The 18,757-nt window shown below is 35.3% G+C and overlaps 1 protein-coding gene and 1 pseudogene across 2 annotated transcripts in view; one reads left to right on the forward strand and one right to left on the reverse strand.

Annotated features, from left to right (window-relative positions):
• The first annotated feature begins 1,623 nt into the window (after window positions 1-1,623).
• On the forward strand, window positions 1,624-4,460 carry Gm7340 (annotated as a pseudogene).
• A 732-nt stretch (window positions 4,461-5,192) lies between these two features.
• Hdx (highly divergent homeobox) overlaps window positions 5,193-18,757 on the reverse strand; it is a 121,876-nt gene continuing 108,311 nt past the window's right edge. For both annotated transcript variants that reach the window (NM_001290459.1, NM_001080549.2), the window contains 2 exons: window positions 12,784-12,906; window positions 5,193-7,387 (listed from right to left, as the gene is read on the reverse strand). In NM_001290459.1, coding sequence (NP_001277388.1) covers window positions 7,262-7,387; window positions 12,784-12,906 — 249 coding nt within the window. In that variant the 3' untranslated portion in view covers window positions 5,193-7,261. The remainder of the gene's footprint in view (window positions 7,388-12,783; window positions 12,907-18,757) is intronic.

The raw sequence follows: 18,757 nt of genomic DNA on the forward strand, positions 1-18,757 counted from the left end.
GTTTTAAGGAGATAATATGTTTCAGAGGTAGTACCAGTAAAATGGAATGCAGGATTGCTAAAAGGGATTACTCAGTAAGTTAATGCAAAATAAAATTTCAATGAAGAACAAAATATACCCAGTATACAATTTAATGGAACAATCATAATTATATTAGCATGAAAATATCCCTTTCTTTTCCCACCCCTTGGCAAATCTGTTCTTAATAAAGGCTTGTTTATGTCAAGTGTAGGGTCATAAGTTAGTTGGCTATTTCATTAGAGCATTACAAAGCATAGCTTGGCAAAGGGCATGGCAGAGTGCTGTCTGTCAAGGTAAACACAACTTCAAAAAGAAATCTAGTCACCATTTAGAAACAGTGACACAGGTACCACTTCAAAGCACAAAACTTTTTTTTTTAAATTTGGGGGATTTGATTAAAAATAAATTTCATTAAAAGGACACACCATTCCTGGTATTTCATTACCACCTCACAGATAAAAGGCAGCAGTTAAAAATTTCAGAATTTTGTTGGTGATTATAAACAATCAGGCTAAGTGGCTGAACACTCCTCCACAAAAAGGGAGACAAAATCATTTTGATCAATGTCTGTTTACATCCACCACTTAACATTTCTCTTACAAACTGGTAGGACTCCCTAATATAAGGACCCTAAAAGTAGCTGTTTCTGTCTTTGCAGAAATGAGCTCTTGGACATCTTTTGAGGTCTTGATATTAACAATATACAGAACACAGGATGTGACTGGGCCACGATATTTTTTTCTCCAATAGTAACAAACATTTCTAACACGGATTACTGCTGCTGTGTAAAAGTCCTGTTGATAACTGACCTTACAACAAAACATCCCCAGGTTCCCTAAACAGGCCAATTTTCTTTTAACATTTTCTTTGCATGTGTTAATTTTCCTATTCTCCAGGGCAACTGCAATTTTCATTTCTTGCAACTAATTTTAGCTTCACTGAATGAGGAAGGTACCTTCTTTTTCATTGTTATTGTAGTTTCAGTGTTGCGCTTTTAACTTGCATTTTAGAAGATAAGTACTCTCAGATATACATTAGAAAGTCCTTGATATCCTAAGTTAAGCATGTAAATGCAGTAAAGTAGGAAAAATTTCCATTTACCTCTGCTTCTCAGAGTGACACTTCTGATAGTGTAATATGTTTTAATATTGTCAAGGAAATACTAGTTTGTTGATTTTCACTATCAGCCACAAATATGTTCATGAAAACAGCCAGTAGTTATCATTTTTTCCTGGTCTTTAAAAAAAATCTCAAAACCAAATCCACTACATATATATGAAAAATATGTTTCCATTATAGTAGTTTCATGGTTTTCCTATTGAAGTTCTTGGGATTGAACTGGGGCCTTGTGTACATGCTAAGCAAGTGTCCCAGTTTGTTTGTTTGTTTGTTTGTTTATAATAATTGATCTTGACTTCTTCAAGGTCATTGCTATATTTTTAATCTGCTAAGGAAGATTGTTTTTGCATTGAAAAGGCTATTTCCTTTGGGACTGGCTATATAACACCACCATTTGGCACTTCCAGTGTGACAGAAGTGTGGTAGAGCTTTAGGTGACATGTGGAGACAGGAAAAAAAAAACTGTCAAGGAACTCAGACCATTGCATACGTGTCACTTGAATGAACCCAAGGCATCTGGTTTATTGGGTCAGCTGCCAGCAGAAAATGAAAAGTAGTGTGGCACACATGAAACAGTCCTCTGGTCATGACAGAAGGGAGAACCACAATTCATACCACTGGAGTGCCTCCCCAGAAGACAGATAGGCAGAACAAGAACAGTCCCACCTGGGGACAGAGACTACTCTGATTACAGCCGGTCAGACTATGAGCATTCTAGAAAAGGATACTCTTATGATGACAGCATAGAATCATGAAGTAGGGATTGAGAAAAATACAGAAAAAGAGATATCGGAAATGGTCCTGGAAATCCCCATCTCCTGAAAGAAGAAGCCCAGACTGCAAGGAATAACCCAGAGTTCTACACAGGAAAAACCTACATTGAAGAAGAAAAGGAGGAAAAGAAGGAAAAGGAGGAGGAGGAGGAGGAGGAGGAGGAGGAGGAGGAGGAGGTGGAGGAGCTGCTGCTCACCTGCACTAGGGGAGCACATATTCCTCCCTCAAAGCTCAGGATGATGCAGGAACAGATTGTAGATAAAAACATCTTAGTGTACCGTAGGATAATTTGGGATGCTCTGAAGAAATCAATCAATGGTCATATCAACAAGGTCAATATCTCCAATAAAATTCAAGAGCTCCTTCAAGAGAACATAGTCAGAGGGAGAGGATTGCTGTCCAGACCTGTTCTGCAAGTGCAGAGTGCTTCTCCAATCTTCCCTCATGTTTATGCAGCTTTGGTGGCAATAATCAACTCAAAAGTCCCACAGACTGGAAAATTAATCCTCAAGAGACTAATTCTTAATTTTTGGGAAGGATATCAAAAGAATGATAGGCAAATTTGTCTGACTGCTTCAAAATTTGTGGCACATCTTATTAACCAAAATGTGGCATATGAAGCTCTGTGCTTGGAGATGCTCACTTTGCTCGTAGAGAGACCAACAGATGACAGTGTTGAAGTGGTATCAGCTTCCTCAAGGAGTGTGGTCTCAAATTAATCCACGTGTCACAAAGGGGAATCAATGCAATCTTTGGACTCCTGTGAAACATTCTACAGCAGTCTGAGATTGACAGAAGAGTTCATTATACGATTAAAGTGATGTTTGTTGTACAGAAGGATGGATTCAAGGACCAGTCTGTTATTCTGGAAGGACTTGATTTAATGGAAGAGGACTATCAGTTTATACATATGCACCCCTTGGAGGATGACTACAATCCAGAACATGTTCTTAATGTTTTCAAGATGGATCCTTATTTTATGGAAAGTGAAGAGACGAAGAACAAGGCTATTAAAAAAAAAATCCCATGAAGGAGACAGTGATTCAAACACAGACCAAGAAGCTGTAAGTATTGAAGATGAGGAGGAGGGAGAGGAAGAAGAAGAAGAAGAAGACAAAGGAGGACAAAACGTAACTATCCAACAAAACAGAAATCAACTAGTCTCATTTCGCCTTACAATAAATATACCTTGCCATTCAGTCAAGTTTAGATTTTGAAGAATGTGCACACAAGTTGCTGAAAATGGAGTTTGCTGAGAGCCAAACAAAAGAACTCTGCAACATGATACTTGATTGCTGTGCTCAACAAAAGACCTATGAAAAAATTTTTGTCTTGTTAGCTGGGTGGTTTTGTATGCTGAAAAAAATACATGGAATCATTTGAAAGTATATTCAAGGAACAGTACTACACCATCCTTCGCTTAGAGACAAACAAATTGAGAAATGTTGCTAAGATGTTTGCTCACCTTTTATACACAGATTCACTTCCATGGAGTTTTCTCAAATGTATAAAGCTGAGTGAAGAGAACATGACATCATCTAGTAGGATTTTTGTCAAGATCTTCTTCCAGGAACTGTGTGACTACATGGGTCTTCCTAAACTGAATGGCGAGGTTAAAGGATGAAATGCTTCAGCCATTCTTTCAAGGATGGTTACCCCAAGACAGCCCATGAAATACCCGGTTTGTCATCAATTTCTTCACTTCCATGTCTCGGAGGTTTGACTGATGAACTTTGAGAACATCTGAAAAAATATGCCCGTGTCATTGTAGTACAGAAACCAGAAGCTGAACAAAGAAATCAGCACTGACATCTTCATCTTCAGAGTCTTCCTCTGCATCCGATTCCTCTGACTCAGATTCCAACAGCAGCAAGAGCAGCTCAGAGTCCTCCAGTGAAGCAAGCGACTCCTCCTCCTCCTCTGGCAGTCAGAGATCTGCCTCAGCTAAAGGTACAAAGAAGAGGCAAGGCAAGGCCGGGGGCGGGGTGGGGAAGAAGTAGATAAGTTAGCCAGGGACCACCAGGCATGTGACAGGAGGCTAGGAGGAGGCAGGGAGGACCAAAGACACCAGGAAGGGAGGACTGAGAGAGCAAGGTCTGAAAGACAGAGAACTCAGAACTCAGGAGACACAGACTGGCAAGATCCCCTAGCAGAGCACATGGAAGACAGAAGCCATGAGAATAGTTACAGCAGAGTTGGCAATGGCTGAGAACAAGGCTCACACAGAGAGCCAGAAGACAAGCATGGCGAGCCAAAGAAGAAGCGGTGAGAGAGAAAAGATTTCTTTTTCTGAAAATGAGAAACACAGAACCCAAAATCAGGACAGTGATAATGTCAGAAGAAAAGATCGCTTCAAGTCAAGGGAGAGGAGTTGAAAGCATTCTGACCATAAAGGAGATGACAACAGGTGTCAGAATGGTGCCAAGAGACGCTGGGAAAAGCCTAGCAGATGCCCTGAACATTCTAGAGAATCAAAGAGAAGTCAGGACGAGAGGAGAGAAAAGTCTCCAACAAAACAAAAATAATTCTAATGACAACTGAACATGCCTTAAATTTAGTCCAGTGTCTTTTTTACATTGATGGATTTTATAGAAAACTCTTGTAAAAAGTGCCTGTTTGTAAACTTTAAAGATTTTTTTGAGGTTTTATAATTGATATATCTCAAGGTCCTTTGTGTAAAATCATAAAGAAAAGAGGTTCAACAAAGGGGTAAGTCTTAATTTTTGTGAATAAAAGGGACAAATGTTAAAACAAACAAACAAACAAAAAAACCCAAAACAACAACAAAGAACACCTCCATTTAATATTTGTAAATGTTTTAGTTCCTATGTTCATAAAAGATATAATCCTGTGGCTAGAAGAAAAACACCAGGATAAAAGTAGTCCTAACTAGACTGTGAGGACCCACAGCTTCTATTTAAATGAAACTTTAAAAAGGAATAGAACAATTTATGCATCCTCCCAAAATTACAGATGTAACATTCTTTCTAAGAATCACATCTATAAGAATCCTTAAATTAATTATAACTGCTAGTTGAAAAACTTTTATTAATAGACTTGAAAAGGTTAACAGGAGACATTTCTTTGTGTTTTGAAGGCCAGCTTTCCTCAGGCTACCCAGTGCTAGAGTTGTTACTATGTGTCCTAGTACCCAGCTGAAATAATTCTTTTTATAGTCCATAGATTATTTAAAAATTCCAGTGTCTGCCACAGAATCTTTCCTATAGCGAGAGCTCCAAGGATATTTTTAATGAGCTCCAAGGATTTTTTTTTAATGTAGTAACACATTTCTAAGATGTGAAAATAATTTTTTGTTGTTTTCATTTGTTCTGTAATGAAAACCAACTAGGAAGTGTCTTAAACTGAAGCAGTTTAAAGAGAAACTCAATGGTACTAAAGAAGATCACAGAGAGACTTGAGACCAGAAATGGGTTCCTACTCAAACAAACGGAACCTAGGTGTGGTGGGGCACATCTGCCATCCAGGCATTTGGGAAACAAAGGCAGGAACAGCAGGACTCAAAGCCATCCTCAGCTATATTGGAAATATGAGGCCAGATTGGGCTACAGGAAAATTTGTCTTAATCCTCCATATAATAAAATAATCAGGGTTTCTGTATTTGTTGTATGTAGGGAGGACTCTTATTTTATGGAGAAATTTATGTGACTGAAGAGCTTAATCTAGATGTTTGAGCTTCTGTGGCTCAGTGGTCTTTTCCCTGAATGGAATTTGGTTTGTCAGCAAGGACTACCAGAAGTTGTTTGCAAAGAACCACATGACTTTCAGCTAAAGGACATGATTAGCTGACTACTGAAATATTTCTGCTGACAAGGAAGCCATAGAGGTTGTGTGGCAACAGTGTAAAATCAAACATTTGATGAACTGAATGGTCATCAGTGAACTTTACTTGTATATAGTAATGAGAAAGGACATTTCTGAGCTAGAGGGATTAATAAGGGCCTTTCTGGAATCATAAATTGGTATCAGTAAATTCTGAGATCAGAATAGCTGTAGTTAAGAAACTTAAACATATCTGAAACTTGATAATTGAAACAGTTATCTAGATGCTTCATGCATCTTTCAGGAATAGATAATAATTTAATCGTGTAATATAGTTCCACACAACCTAGTTACAAATATATGACATTGTGAGTTTAGGCAGAAACTAGTATTTTTCCATCTATAGACAGACCTTAGTAATACCATCTGGTATTCCAGAAGGGAAGATGCAAAAAGATGTCTACAGTGTGCTGCCATTTGGTACCTACTAATAGTAACAACTGGGTACCATGCTCATTTTAGGTGTGTATTCATAGAATAGCATCCAAGAGATCCAGAGGACTTTGATTTACAATCAAAGTATTATATATAATTATTTTTTTGACATTATTGTTGGCTTTGTGCAGGCCTCATATGGAAATGAGGTAAACTTTGTGGCAAAGTTGTATGTCTAGAATTAAATAAAAACAAACAGATACCAGTACCATACTTTGATTTCCTGTTTCACAAATTTTAAGATATGAAAAGTATTATGAAAATGTTGATAAACTTGAAGTATTTGTGCAATATTTTGTCTGACTCAATTATATAAATTTACTATATGGTAGAATATTAATCATCAATACTTATCACTTATTGTATACAAGAATTGAGATTAAAAGTGTTTTTTAAAAAGTACAGTTTTTATGTACTTAAATGTTTTGACATTTTGACAATGATTCTACTTTTCAGAGGATTTTTCCCTCTCCCCAGTGTCAGGAGTACCAATAACTTACAATTACGTCCTAGTAAGTGCTTCAATTTTCAATCATTATCTTAGGTCAAATTCTCATCGGAATTGAAAAATAAATCCCAGGATTCATCCAGGTTAAATATATGATTAGGCCTGTTGTAAATTTTTAGCCCACTTTCCTGAGTAAAAATGTATATGAATGATAAGAAAATGAAGTAGGAAGAAAGATGTAATGGCTACAAAATAAAACTAACCAACTTAGTAATGTTGTGATATGCTTATTTTCTATATTTCTGGATAAAATTAAGATTCTTCTTAAAGAATAAGCAAAAAAATCTTTCAGAAATCAGATATAATAGATTTCATAGTGGAGTTGGTCAAAATTAAATACAATTTCCTAGGATTTTATATAAGTTTTAAAAACAAACCATTTCAAGTATTGTACATGCTTTTTATTTTGTATTGTAGCCACTATATCTTGTCATTCCTTCACAGCATATGTTTGCTTTAACAATGTGTTTTTCCAGTTGAAGACTGTTTGGGAAACAGTACAGTTATCTTGAAATGCACACCTGTTAGGCAATCAACAGACTAGATCATATCCCCCACTCCCAATCACAAGCTGTCTGAGGCATTTTTCTCTGATAAAGAAGACACACTGAGTGAGGTATCATCAGGATCCGGCGAGGCATGACTGCAATCCATCTCTTCTAATTCTGGAGGTAAATCTGACAGCAGTGCCTGGGTCAAAAAGAAAAAAAAATCAATTGTGTTGCAGTAGGATTTTTTTTTTACAATTTTATGTTAATACTTGTAGTTCTTTTCTTTTAATGTATTGTTATGAATTTTAAAAAAAGAAATATTTCTTTTTAAGGATTTTACACATTTCCTTACCTAAAACAGTAACTCTTCATATAATATTAGGAAGGAACAAAATATAAATGCCAAGTATCTGGATTAAGTAGAGTAAAACTTTAGACAAAGGGGAAATCAAGAGGGAAATGAGCTATTCTGAGGACACCAGATACATCTAGGATGGCATTGTTGTAGACATGAACAACTATTTCAAACCAACGACCCTTCTTAGAAAAGGGCTTTTAAGTGGTTGAGGCAAGTAGTTTTCATGCTAGTTTTGTGTGTTCATTTCTTACTCATAAAAAGATTAAAATTTCATTCTTTATTAAAAATATTCATGCTTCATTACCCTTTAAGGAAACCCACATTTCAACAAAGACCTATTTTGTTTTGTTAAAAGAATAAATGTAGCAATTAGGGGAGATATTCTTCTATTTTACTTTAGATAAATTTTAACAATTTGAAAAGACCATGTGGGGTTTTTGTTCATTTGTTTCCTTTCCTTCAACTATGTCCATATAGGAGGCGAAGCTCCCACTAGGGACAGTTCAATATAAGATTATGGCTGTTTTAATGATGTATCTGCTTATTTCTTTACTGGAACAATTAGGATATTCCAGTATCTATGAGCTAAACTTAACCATGTTCTAATTGTTTCATCTGTATTTGTCGAACATGCTTCTATACTAGAGAAATAGTCAAGTTTTATGTGGTTGACACTGCTGGTATCCACTTCACCATAAGAAATTGGACCTAAAATGACAATCTATGTGGAAAAATTTCAACAACATTACTTGTATCATGGGTTTGGGGAGATTAGTAAACAAGAAGCAAGAGAATAGAAACAAATGAAAGCTCACAAGAACCCAATTAAGGAACAGAAAGACAGGGCATGCTGGGGGAACATAAAAAGGTACACTGTTGAAATAAGATCTGATTCTTTTCTTCAATATAATAGTGACAATTATACATCCTATAATTTTTGCCTTGTAGCATACAAATATGAAGAAAACATTCTACTTTTGTCAGGCTATATAATGAAAAACTAACATATGTGGAGAAAGTTATTATTTATTTTTGTAGCACTAAATTACCCATGGATGTACACTGAAGATACCACATGCTTTCTGAGGTCCTAAGTGGCAGTTATATGAAACATACCAATTTCTTCTAGGACACCGAGCTACTATTGATCCAGTTCAGGTACAAAGGGGCCTTTGCTAATACACACTGTTCAGAATGTAACATCAGTGAATTCAGTTCATGTTGCAGTTTTAAATACACCATGTTAATGATGGAAAGAGATTCAAATTGGCACTGACTGACCATGAGCTTCATATACTGGAAGTGAATTAGAAATTTTCATGATATTCTAAATTCTACTTGAAAGAGCCTCAAACTAGGAAAGTGGTATTATTTCTTTCTTCTTCATTGCATTAGATACAGTTGACTGACTACAATTGAGAATAGAACTTGTATGTTCATTATATGAGGTAGTTCATAGCACTGTTGATGCATCACTGCAAAATTCTTTCCATATCTTACTAGACAGCAATACTAGGACATTAAACAACTCTTTGTCAATGATTGAAACTGCCCTTTTCACAAAGATACAAGTAGGCACAATTAAATTTCTTCTATTCTCCCATCCCCCATATTGCAGATTGAACCCAGGGTCTCATTTACTCTGAGAAAAACACTCTGTCAATGACTCACATCTACAGCCTCAATATTTTTTATTACATGTTTTTCATCAGTAACAAGTATTTTTGAGCTCTGACCAAAGGCCATTTTCCCCAAGAGATCATTAACACTTTCTCCAAATACACGCTCAGTGTCTGTAATACTTATTCTAGGCTCTAAGATGTGAATGTAAAATTGATAATCATTCTTATCCTCCTTGCAGAGTGGAGAAATTGAAGTTTAAGAAAGGCGATCGATCTGGCTAGGATCACACAGTGAATTATCAGGGGAAGGAAAGACCATAACTAATGACTTAGAGCAATGTTGGCAACATTATCTGGTTGTTAAAATGGCTATTATTGATTTCAAAAAGACAACCTTTAGGTAATCTAATGTTTCCGTTGGAAAGTACCTTATATATTTTTTAAACCCTGGACTTCTTTATAGGGAAAAAATACTCCATAGATCACTTATCTCATCCAACTTATCCAAATAAAGATTAATGAATGAAAGACTATATTTTTAAAAAAATAAGAAAGTAATGGCAAGTGTTTCTATTTTACTAAATAGGATAAAATATATTTCCAGAAGTAAACTTGTAAATATTTCAAGGGTTAAACATCATTGCCAGGGCCAAGTAGTAGGAGTGGGTAGGTAGGGGATTTGGGGGGGAGGGTCTGGGGGACTTTTGGGATAGCATTGGAAATGTAAATGAAGAAAATACCTAATAAAAAAAGGATATAAACTGGATTACTTTTGTTTGTCACTACTAGTATCATATATATGTGTGTGTCTGTGTATATATATATATATATATATATATATATATATATATATATATATATAAATTCATTTTTCTGTTTAGAGGCTATACACATGACTTTCTTGCCTCAAGTTTCTAAGTTACTACAGGTGTGTGTCACCAACATACCTGGTGTCTTTTATGCTTGGAGAAATTATTTTGAAATTCATTATACTCAATCAGAAGTACAAAAAAAATCACAGTTTTTATTTAGGCTGCTGGCTCTATAGGCTGTGACATTTAGTATAATTTGGTATCTTTTCTATTTCAGCCCATGTTTTGTTCATATCTTACTTCAGAAGTCTTTTATCAGAAGAAAACTAGAAAAAGAAAAGCAACATGCATGTTCCTTTTTTGTGAGTAACCTTTGGGAAAGAATGAAAGTAGAGCTGAAGTTAGAAATAGAAATTCAGACTGAGACAATGACAACTACTGGTTAACTAGTTCTAGAACTGAATTAAAAATTCATACAAGATTTTTTCAGATAAGAAATACATTCTAAGTTAGTCTAAAGTTGGAGCCTATTTGTGTGAGTGCATGTGCATGTGTGCTATATAGCTATTTAAAGCTATGATACTCCTGGGATTGTGTTCAGTACTATCACTCTTATTCATTTAAAAAAAATCTGTATTTTAGGTTCTTAAAAAACAACTGTTTTTCTTTTTATAAAATTTGCTGTGCTTTGCTTGCTTTTGTTAGTTTTAAGGTAAATTCTCAATTTATAGCCAAGGCTGAACCCAAACTCACAACAGTTCTACTGTCTGAGCTTCCTTAGTGCTGCAGTAAGGGCATAAGCCACCATGCCTTTTTTATAAACACGTCTTCAATGTGCCATGAAATGTATATCGTGTATAATGAAGCAAGACATTTAATGCTAGCCTGAGCAAGTAACGGCTTCTGAATTGTCATCTCTATATATGCTCAGGGCTGAAAGAGTAAAATTCAGGAATCTGGATAAATCACATTCATGCTGGCTTTAGTCCTTTGCGGGGACTCTTTTATTTATTTATTTATTTATTTATTTATTTATTTATTAGATATTTTCTTTATATACATTTCAAATGCTATCCTGAAAGTTCACTATACCCTCCCTCTGCCCTGCTCCCCTACCCACCCACTCCCTCTTCTTGGCCTTGACACTCCCCTGTACTGAGGCATATAAAGTTTGCAAGACCAAGGAGCCTCTGTTCCCAGTGATGGCCGACTAGGCCATCTTCTGATACATATGCAGCTAGAGACACAAGCTCCGAGGGGTACTGGTTAGTTCATATTGTTGTTCCACCTACAGGGCTGCAGACCCCTTCAGCTCCTTGGGTACTTTCTCTAGCTCCTCCATTGGGGGCCCTGTGTTCCATCCTATAAGATGACTGTGAGCATCCACTTCTGTGTTTGCCAGGCACTGGCATGGCCTCACAAGAGACAGCTATATCAGGGTCCCTTCAGCAAAATCTTGCTGGCATATGCAATAGTGTCTGGGTTTGGTGGCTGATTATGGGATGGATCCCCGGATGGGGTAGTCTCTGGATAGTCCATCCTTTCGTCTTACCTCCAAACTTTGTCTCTGTAACTCCTTTCACGAATATTTTGTTCCCTATTCTAAGGAGGAATGAAGTATCACCCATTGGTCTTTGTTCTTCTTGATTTTCTTGTGTTTTGCAAATTGTATCTTGGGAGTTCTATGTTTCTGGGCTAATATCCACTTATCAGTGAGTGCATATCTAATGACTTCTTTTGTGATTGGGTTACTTGAGGGGACTCATAACTTAAATTTTGTGTTACAATATAACAGTTAAATATACAAAGCTCTCTTTCTTTGAAAGAAAGGAGAATTATGGGATGTTCACAAATTACCTTATTCCCTGGAGAGGTCTGGGATGGGCTATTATGCATAATCTTTGGGTATTTGGTTTTTTTTTTTGGTGGTATTTTGGGGTATGTATTTTTATTTGGGTTCTGACATTTTTTGATGAATAAAATTTTCTAAGATAATTTAGTAAAATATAGCTACCTGCATTTTATACTACTCACACAAAACTTGTCTGATAAGGAATCAGCATGGTCATATATAACTCAGCAGCAAATTTGGCATCATTTAATATTAGATAAAATGTTTTATATAATCAGGTTTAAATATCCTTATATTATATTATATTATATTAATTAATTTTGTCTCAAGAAAGATCTGAGGGCCAAAAGTAATTTGGAAGTAATGTATAAACAAATATCCACAGCAAAAAAAGGCATTTCAGTTTTGGATGGGAAGACTCAAAACATTTCTACTTGCATTGTAAAATGTGATACACTATGGTCACAAAGAATTTCATGAAGTAATTTCATGCTTTCTTAGTGAGGAGCAACATATTATAGAACAGACTATGTCCAAACATTTGTGACCTCCAGCAGCTGCTGGTGGATAAATAAATACCCACTTTTTTCATTCAGAAAAAGTGCCCCAAGCACTTGGTCTAGTTGGGGGTTGAGACAGCTGTATTGCTACAAAAATTCTGAGGAATTTCTTGAAAATTAATCTTAAAATTTGGTTTTCTCTACTTAAAGGCTATCCTAAGATTCAGAAAATATTCTAAGCAGCTATTTAGATTTTGTATTATAGTAGCACACCCCAAAATCTGAACTTCAAAAAATATATATGTTTAAAAAGATCATAAAATAACCATTTGTTCTATGAAATTCAAAGCTAGAATGGAGAGTACAAATGAAGAGATATGAAGACTCCAAATCTGACGGGCCATTTTTCAACTTGACACATTGTGGCTTCCTCATCTCTCGTGGGACTTACCTGCTGCTGGTCTTTATCATCAGCTTTCATAGCGAGAATCAGGTTTCTAACAAAAGACTGGAGCTTAAAGTATTTTTGCTTTTGAATCTCTAGCTCATTTTCAATAAATCTGACTTCTTCATTCTAAAGGAGAAGACATCCAGCAATAAAATTACCCCACGTAAACTCAAGCCTGTACACATTTGATGAACAATAAAGTGCAAAAGCAACCACAGAATAGGAACAATAAAGAAAATAAAATTTTACCATAAATAAAACACAGAAGGAAATTATCTTAGTATTCAAAGGCTGCGTTTTAAACAAATCATTGATAGAAAACAATTTGCAAATAGATTCCAGGAAGAGAGGAAAACAAGAAAGACTTATCTTCTTGGAAACAACTTTTCTATATCAAACTTAACTGGCATTTGGATTAGTGTTAAGGATAGAGTCCCAATTAACCCTAAGAACAATAGAAGATGAAACAATATTAAGTATATTATTTACAAAGTCAAACTCTAAAAGCTGAAACAGTTATTTTATGCCAGGAAGGGACTGAAATTACTAAACTTTTAAGTGTACATTTCATTAAATGTAAACTCTAAAATAATAAAATGCCAACAATAAAATAGGAGGAGGTGGCAGAGGAGCAGAAAGGAGTTCAAGTTCAGCCTTGACTGTCTACTGAGATGAGGCTACATGGAGGCTTATTTAAAACAAAAACGAAACAAACCAATAAAAGAATTGAAGGAATCATTAGAAACATGCTCTAAATTAAAACACAAACTACATACTGCAAGAAAATTCACATAAAGAAAAAAAAGATATCAAAATTTTTACACTTTAACACTAGTTGCAGACAAGTGTAGGCAAAAACTTCAAACAGACATTTCATGAAAAAGTTTCACATTCAAATCATACTTAACCTAATTTTCATGAAGGAAATGCAGATGAAAACCACTGTGAGCTACTGCCACAAGACTCAGATGCTGGTGAGAATATGGAGCAATTAAAACACTCAACATGGCTTGTGGGAAGTCAGATAATAAGGGGATTTGCAAACATTTATTATAAAATTCAAAATGTTTTTTTAGTGATTCTACTATTAATTATTTAGTATACAACAATGAAAACACATGAATTTTTGCACCTTTATTCATAATAGCCCCCAAATGCAAATAGTTCAGGCTTCATTCCATATTGTTGTAGTTTGAATGTGATATTCCCACCTTAGGCTCCTGTCTTGGAGGCTGTGAAACATTTATGAGCTAGATCCTTGCTAGAAGATGTGAATCACTGGAAGCCGATGTGTTATAGCTGCTACTACTTCCTGTCTTCTGTCTGCTTGTGGATAATCAATCCATGCAATGTGACCAAACCCCTCACACTTCTGCCCCTGTGCCTTTCCTGTCATAATAGGCTGTCTTCCTTTGAACTACACACCAAACCAAAACCTAAAATTGCTTTTTGTCAGGTATTTCATAACAGCAATGAGAAAAGTAACTAATATACAAACTATTTTTGAATAAACAATTTGTCAAAATTACTTAATAGTACATTAAATTAGAAAGGTGAATGTCTCTGTATGGATATTTTTACTGTTTGGGAGCTATATACACTGATTAAATAGAAGCATACATAATATCTCAAATAATAAGAACATTAGTAAAACTTAGGATGAACATTGTGGTATATTTCTATTGACACCAGCACTCGGGAGTTTGAAGCCAGCCTGGGGTAAATACTGAGACGCTGGCTCCAATCCCAACCAAATAAAAGAAACTAAATTCTTGTTGTCTAATAGAAGGTCTGCACTATTTGATTATTAGCCGACTCCCGATCCTCTCACTGTAGTCTTGGGTGGCCACCACTCTATTCTGTTTCTTTGAGTTCAATTATTTGAGATACCAAATATAAGTGGGAAAATGCCATATTTATCTTTCTGTACCTGGCTTAGTCCACTTAGCATAATTTATGTTCTCAAATTTTATTCATGCTTTCACAAATGGTAAATATTATTTTTGTTGAAAAGTCCATGTGGAGAATATTATAAATAATATGCATTCCATAATTATCGAAAAGGCAAAATTTAAAATTCTTACCATAGAAAATAATTACTCAAAGTGATGGATATGTTAATTCACTTAATTTAATCATTTTACATTATATTCATAAATCATGCTATAACCTTGTAGCTCATGAATATATAAAGGCATAGTTTGTCAATTTACAATTAAAATATAAATTATTAATAAAAATTAATAGAAAAGAATAAATTATCAATCATCTTCCTTGGCAAAAACTGAAGAAGTAGGTGGAATATTCTTTCTAGCTGGAGACCGGGTCTGGTAGGACAGCAGGAAGGACTTTAAACAGGATTTGTTCAAAATGCTTCCTAAAAACATATTAAAATTAGTTGATTGTATGACTATTTTGGTATTTCAGTCAAGTGGATGTTGTGGTATTAATCACATCCAATCTGTGAACATGTTTCCTATGCTACTTATTAGTTCAGTTTAAATCTTAATTTATATGATGAGACTGCTTCCTTCTAGGCCACTTAATAAGTGAAACATCTGTCCAAGCTAAATTTCTGTCCAGTCACCAAACAACTAAGTTAAAAGTAAGCACTCTAAAGAAATTCCACATGCTTCTGCCATGAAATGTTTTGCTAATTCTAAGCCTTTGCTTTTATTAGAAGTCATTATGAACTAACCAGTATGCGCCAGAACTGTGTCTCTAGTTGCATATGTAGCAGAGGATGGCCTAGTCAGCCATCAATGGGAGTGGGTGAGTAGGGGATCAGGGTGGGAGGGTATAAAGGACTTTCGGGATAGCATTTGAAATGTAAATGAAGAAAATATCTAATTTTTAAAAAGGTGAGACAAATATAAAAAAAAAAAAAGAAGTCATTGTCATTGTCAGAGTGTTAGGAAAATGTTGACCAGAAAATGGTTTTCTAGGTTTGCTCTTGTTTGTTTCACATTTGATGCACATGCATATGATATATGGATGGTTATGTGTGGCATGTATGTACACATATGTGTATGTGAGTGTCTTTGTATGTGTGCATGCGTGTGCACCTGCATGAGTGTGTGTTTGTGTGTGTGCTTGCATGCAAGCATATGTTCAGTTGCTCGCCACCTTATTTTTTGAAACAGGGTCTCCCACTGAGCCTGAAACCCACTGTTTCAGCTATGCTCAGTTAGCCTTTTGTCTCCGTCTCTCCAGCACTGGGTTTTCATGTATGTGTCACTGGGCTAGGCTTTTCACAAGGGTGCTGGGAATCCAAACTCAGGTCCTCGTGATTTCAAAGCAAGCACTTTACAGATTGAGCTCTCTTCTTGAGCCCTGTTTTGCTGTTGAGGTTTTCAAATTGTTATTTTTTTATTTTTCAGTTAAGTCTCACATAACTAGGCTAGCCTTGAACTGGCTGTGTGGTTGAAAGTACCCTTAAACTTCTGGTCCTTCTGCCTCTATTTCCTAAATTGTATGTATCAAGCACACTAGGCAGAAAGTCATTTGAATACAGGCAGTATCTATCATCATTTAATGGAGGCTTATTTGCATACACAGTCCTCCTGAGCTGTACTTACAGCCCATCAGAAAACATTTTAAAAATATTAGTTCATATTTGTAGAAGTCATGAAAGCATCTTTTCATATGCAGATCTTAATTTTCCATGCAAATATTTCCCTTCTTTGGTATTTATGAAATGTTTGAAAAACATAAACAGCTTTAAGATAATTTAATATTGCAGACATTTTCTTCTCAGAAATGCTTTTTGCAAGCCTATTAAATGCTTCTTAGATTACAGGCAGTAATTTATGTGTACTTTAGAGATTTTCCTTAGTAAATGGAGTACTTGTGAAAGCATCGAGTAAGACAATAACAGTCACCAAGTTTTACAAAATAATGCCCACCTAATTTTGTTAAAAATCTTCCCTACATTCCCAGTAAACTGTTTATATTTTGCAAGATGATTGTTGTGAGACACAAGGCTGCAAATATGCCAGAGTTTTGATATCTGGGAAGGCTATTTATAGCTACCAAGTCTGATGTCCTAGTTTATGATATAGTTACTCATGCCACAGGTATTGTGTCCATCAACATGCCTCCTAAGGATTTGGAATTAGTTACAAGTCCCAGAAATATGGGTTTCTAATGATGTATATCAATCAGGAATGCTACCACATCTAAATTGTCTGTTAATAAAATGCACTATAGATATATTCTTTTAAATTGCTATAATAAATCTCAAGCATAGAAGATGAATTCAATGTAGAAAAGTTTAAAAATGCTGTAGCCTCCCCCTAATGAATTTATATAAACAAACCCTTGAGAAATGGTATTAAAATTATTTACAGAGACAAAATAATTTATTCAATTACTTTCTCATCAACTGCTTGCTAAACATCCAGGTGCAAGGGTCTCCCAACCAAGTAATACAGAGGTAATTAAAATACATTTCTGCCTTCAAGAAACTTATGTTGAATATGCTTAAGAAATTAAAAAAAAAACAAACCTTCACCCCTAACAATGGTATGTATATTTAAATAGAGTAAAGCAATTTTCTTCAAGATTTCTAAACTGGCATGTTCTACACCACAATATGCAATGGCAACTCCAGGCACAAAGTTCTCAGATGGTAAATGGAAGCATTTTAAAATAATGTGTATAAAAATATATATTCTCTCTATATGAGCAAATAGAATTCAAGGAAAAATGTTTAAATATGATAGAGATGATTATAAAGAATGTTCCTAATGACATATTATGGGATCTCTTGTTCTCACAATAGTTCCCACAACTGAAAATACTAGGTCACTAAACTGTCTTTTAGAATGCAGTGCAAACATTCACTGACGTTTCTGGGCTGGCTAATTTACGCTGCCTTCCTTGGTCTTTAGCTGCAAACCTTCTCAAGTAGATTGGCACTGAAAAGGGGAGAGGTCTTGGAAAGAATCCTCTAAGTCTTGAGCCCAACCCTATTTGAACTGTTCAAGAGTGCTAAGTGGGACACACTTAACAGCTGTGCAATCCAGTCCTCTCGCCTGGACTTTCCATGGCCTGTGCCAAGGAGTGACCTGGCCTGCAGAGTCATTTTAATCCTGAACCCAGTATTTAAAAGTATTATATGACCATGGAGGAGTCAATAGCATGATCTCTTCTAATTCAGAACCAGCAATTTTATAATTCAGCTAGTTAAAATACGAGTTTATTTCTTATTGGAAATGTATTTATTCATTTTAAAGAAAAGATCACTTTATATAAACCATGCTAGACTTGAATTCACAGAACTCCTCCTGCCTCAGCCTGATGACTGCAGGGATTTTAGGTGTGACCAATCATATCTAGCTATAGCCATAAATGTAGCTTAAATATAGAATTTTATTGTGCCTTTTGACCACTTAGCAAATGAAATTAAAAAAAAAAAACTTCCCTCTGTGTTGATAATACTCAGTATTTTAAAGCTTGCCATGTTATGAACATTAGAAAAACAATTTTCACAATGGCATTAATTTCAGTTATACTATACTAAAACTGAAAGGACTTTTTTGAGAAAAGTGACAGCTGTTTTCTAATTAAATGGTGGTCTTTGTTACTATCATAAGCTGTAAGTGCTGATTATGCTCCACAAAAAGAAATTTTGTATTTAGAAAGAAGCACTGTGCACCAAAATTTCAGAAAGACCAAAGTTTCCCAGCAAGATAGGCTGCTGAATATCACTGGGAGAACACTGTACATTTATACAAAAAACATATTGATAAACAGACTGATAGCTTATGTCAAAATTGAGTAAAAACAAAATTATGCATGACACACTATCAAAGGATGCCGTCCAATTTAGTAACAAGTAACATTAAGAAAAGGTCATCTTTATTCATATTCATCCCGTATTTTCATTGGGAATTGTTTTTTAAATTCTCAAAAAACTGGGTACCAGGTACAGTTTTTCAAGAAACTGCAATCCAATAGAAAATTAGCAATGGAC

Source organism: Mus musculus, chromosome X (genome assembly GCF_000001635.26).
Source record: "Mus musculus strain C57BL/6J chromosome X, GRCm38.p6 C57BL/6J".
Classification (NCBI taxonomy): domain Eukaryota; kingdom Metazoa; phylum Chordata; class Mammalia; order Rodentia; family Muridae; genus Mus; species Mus musculus.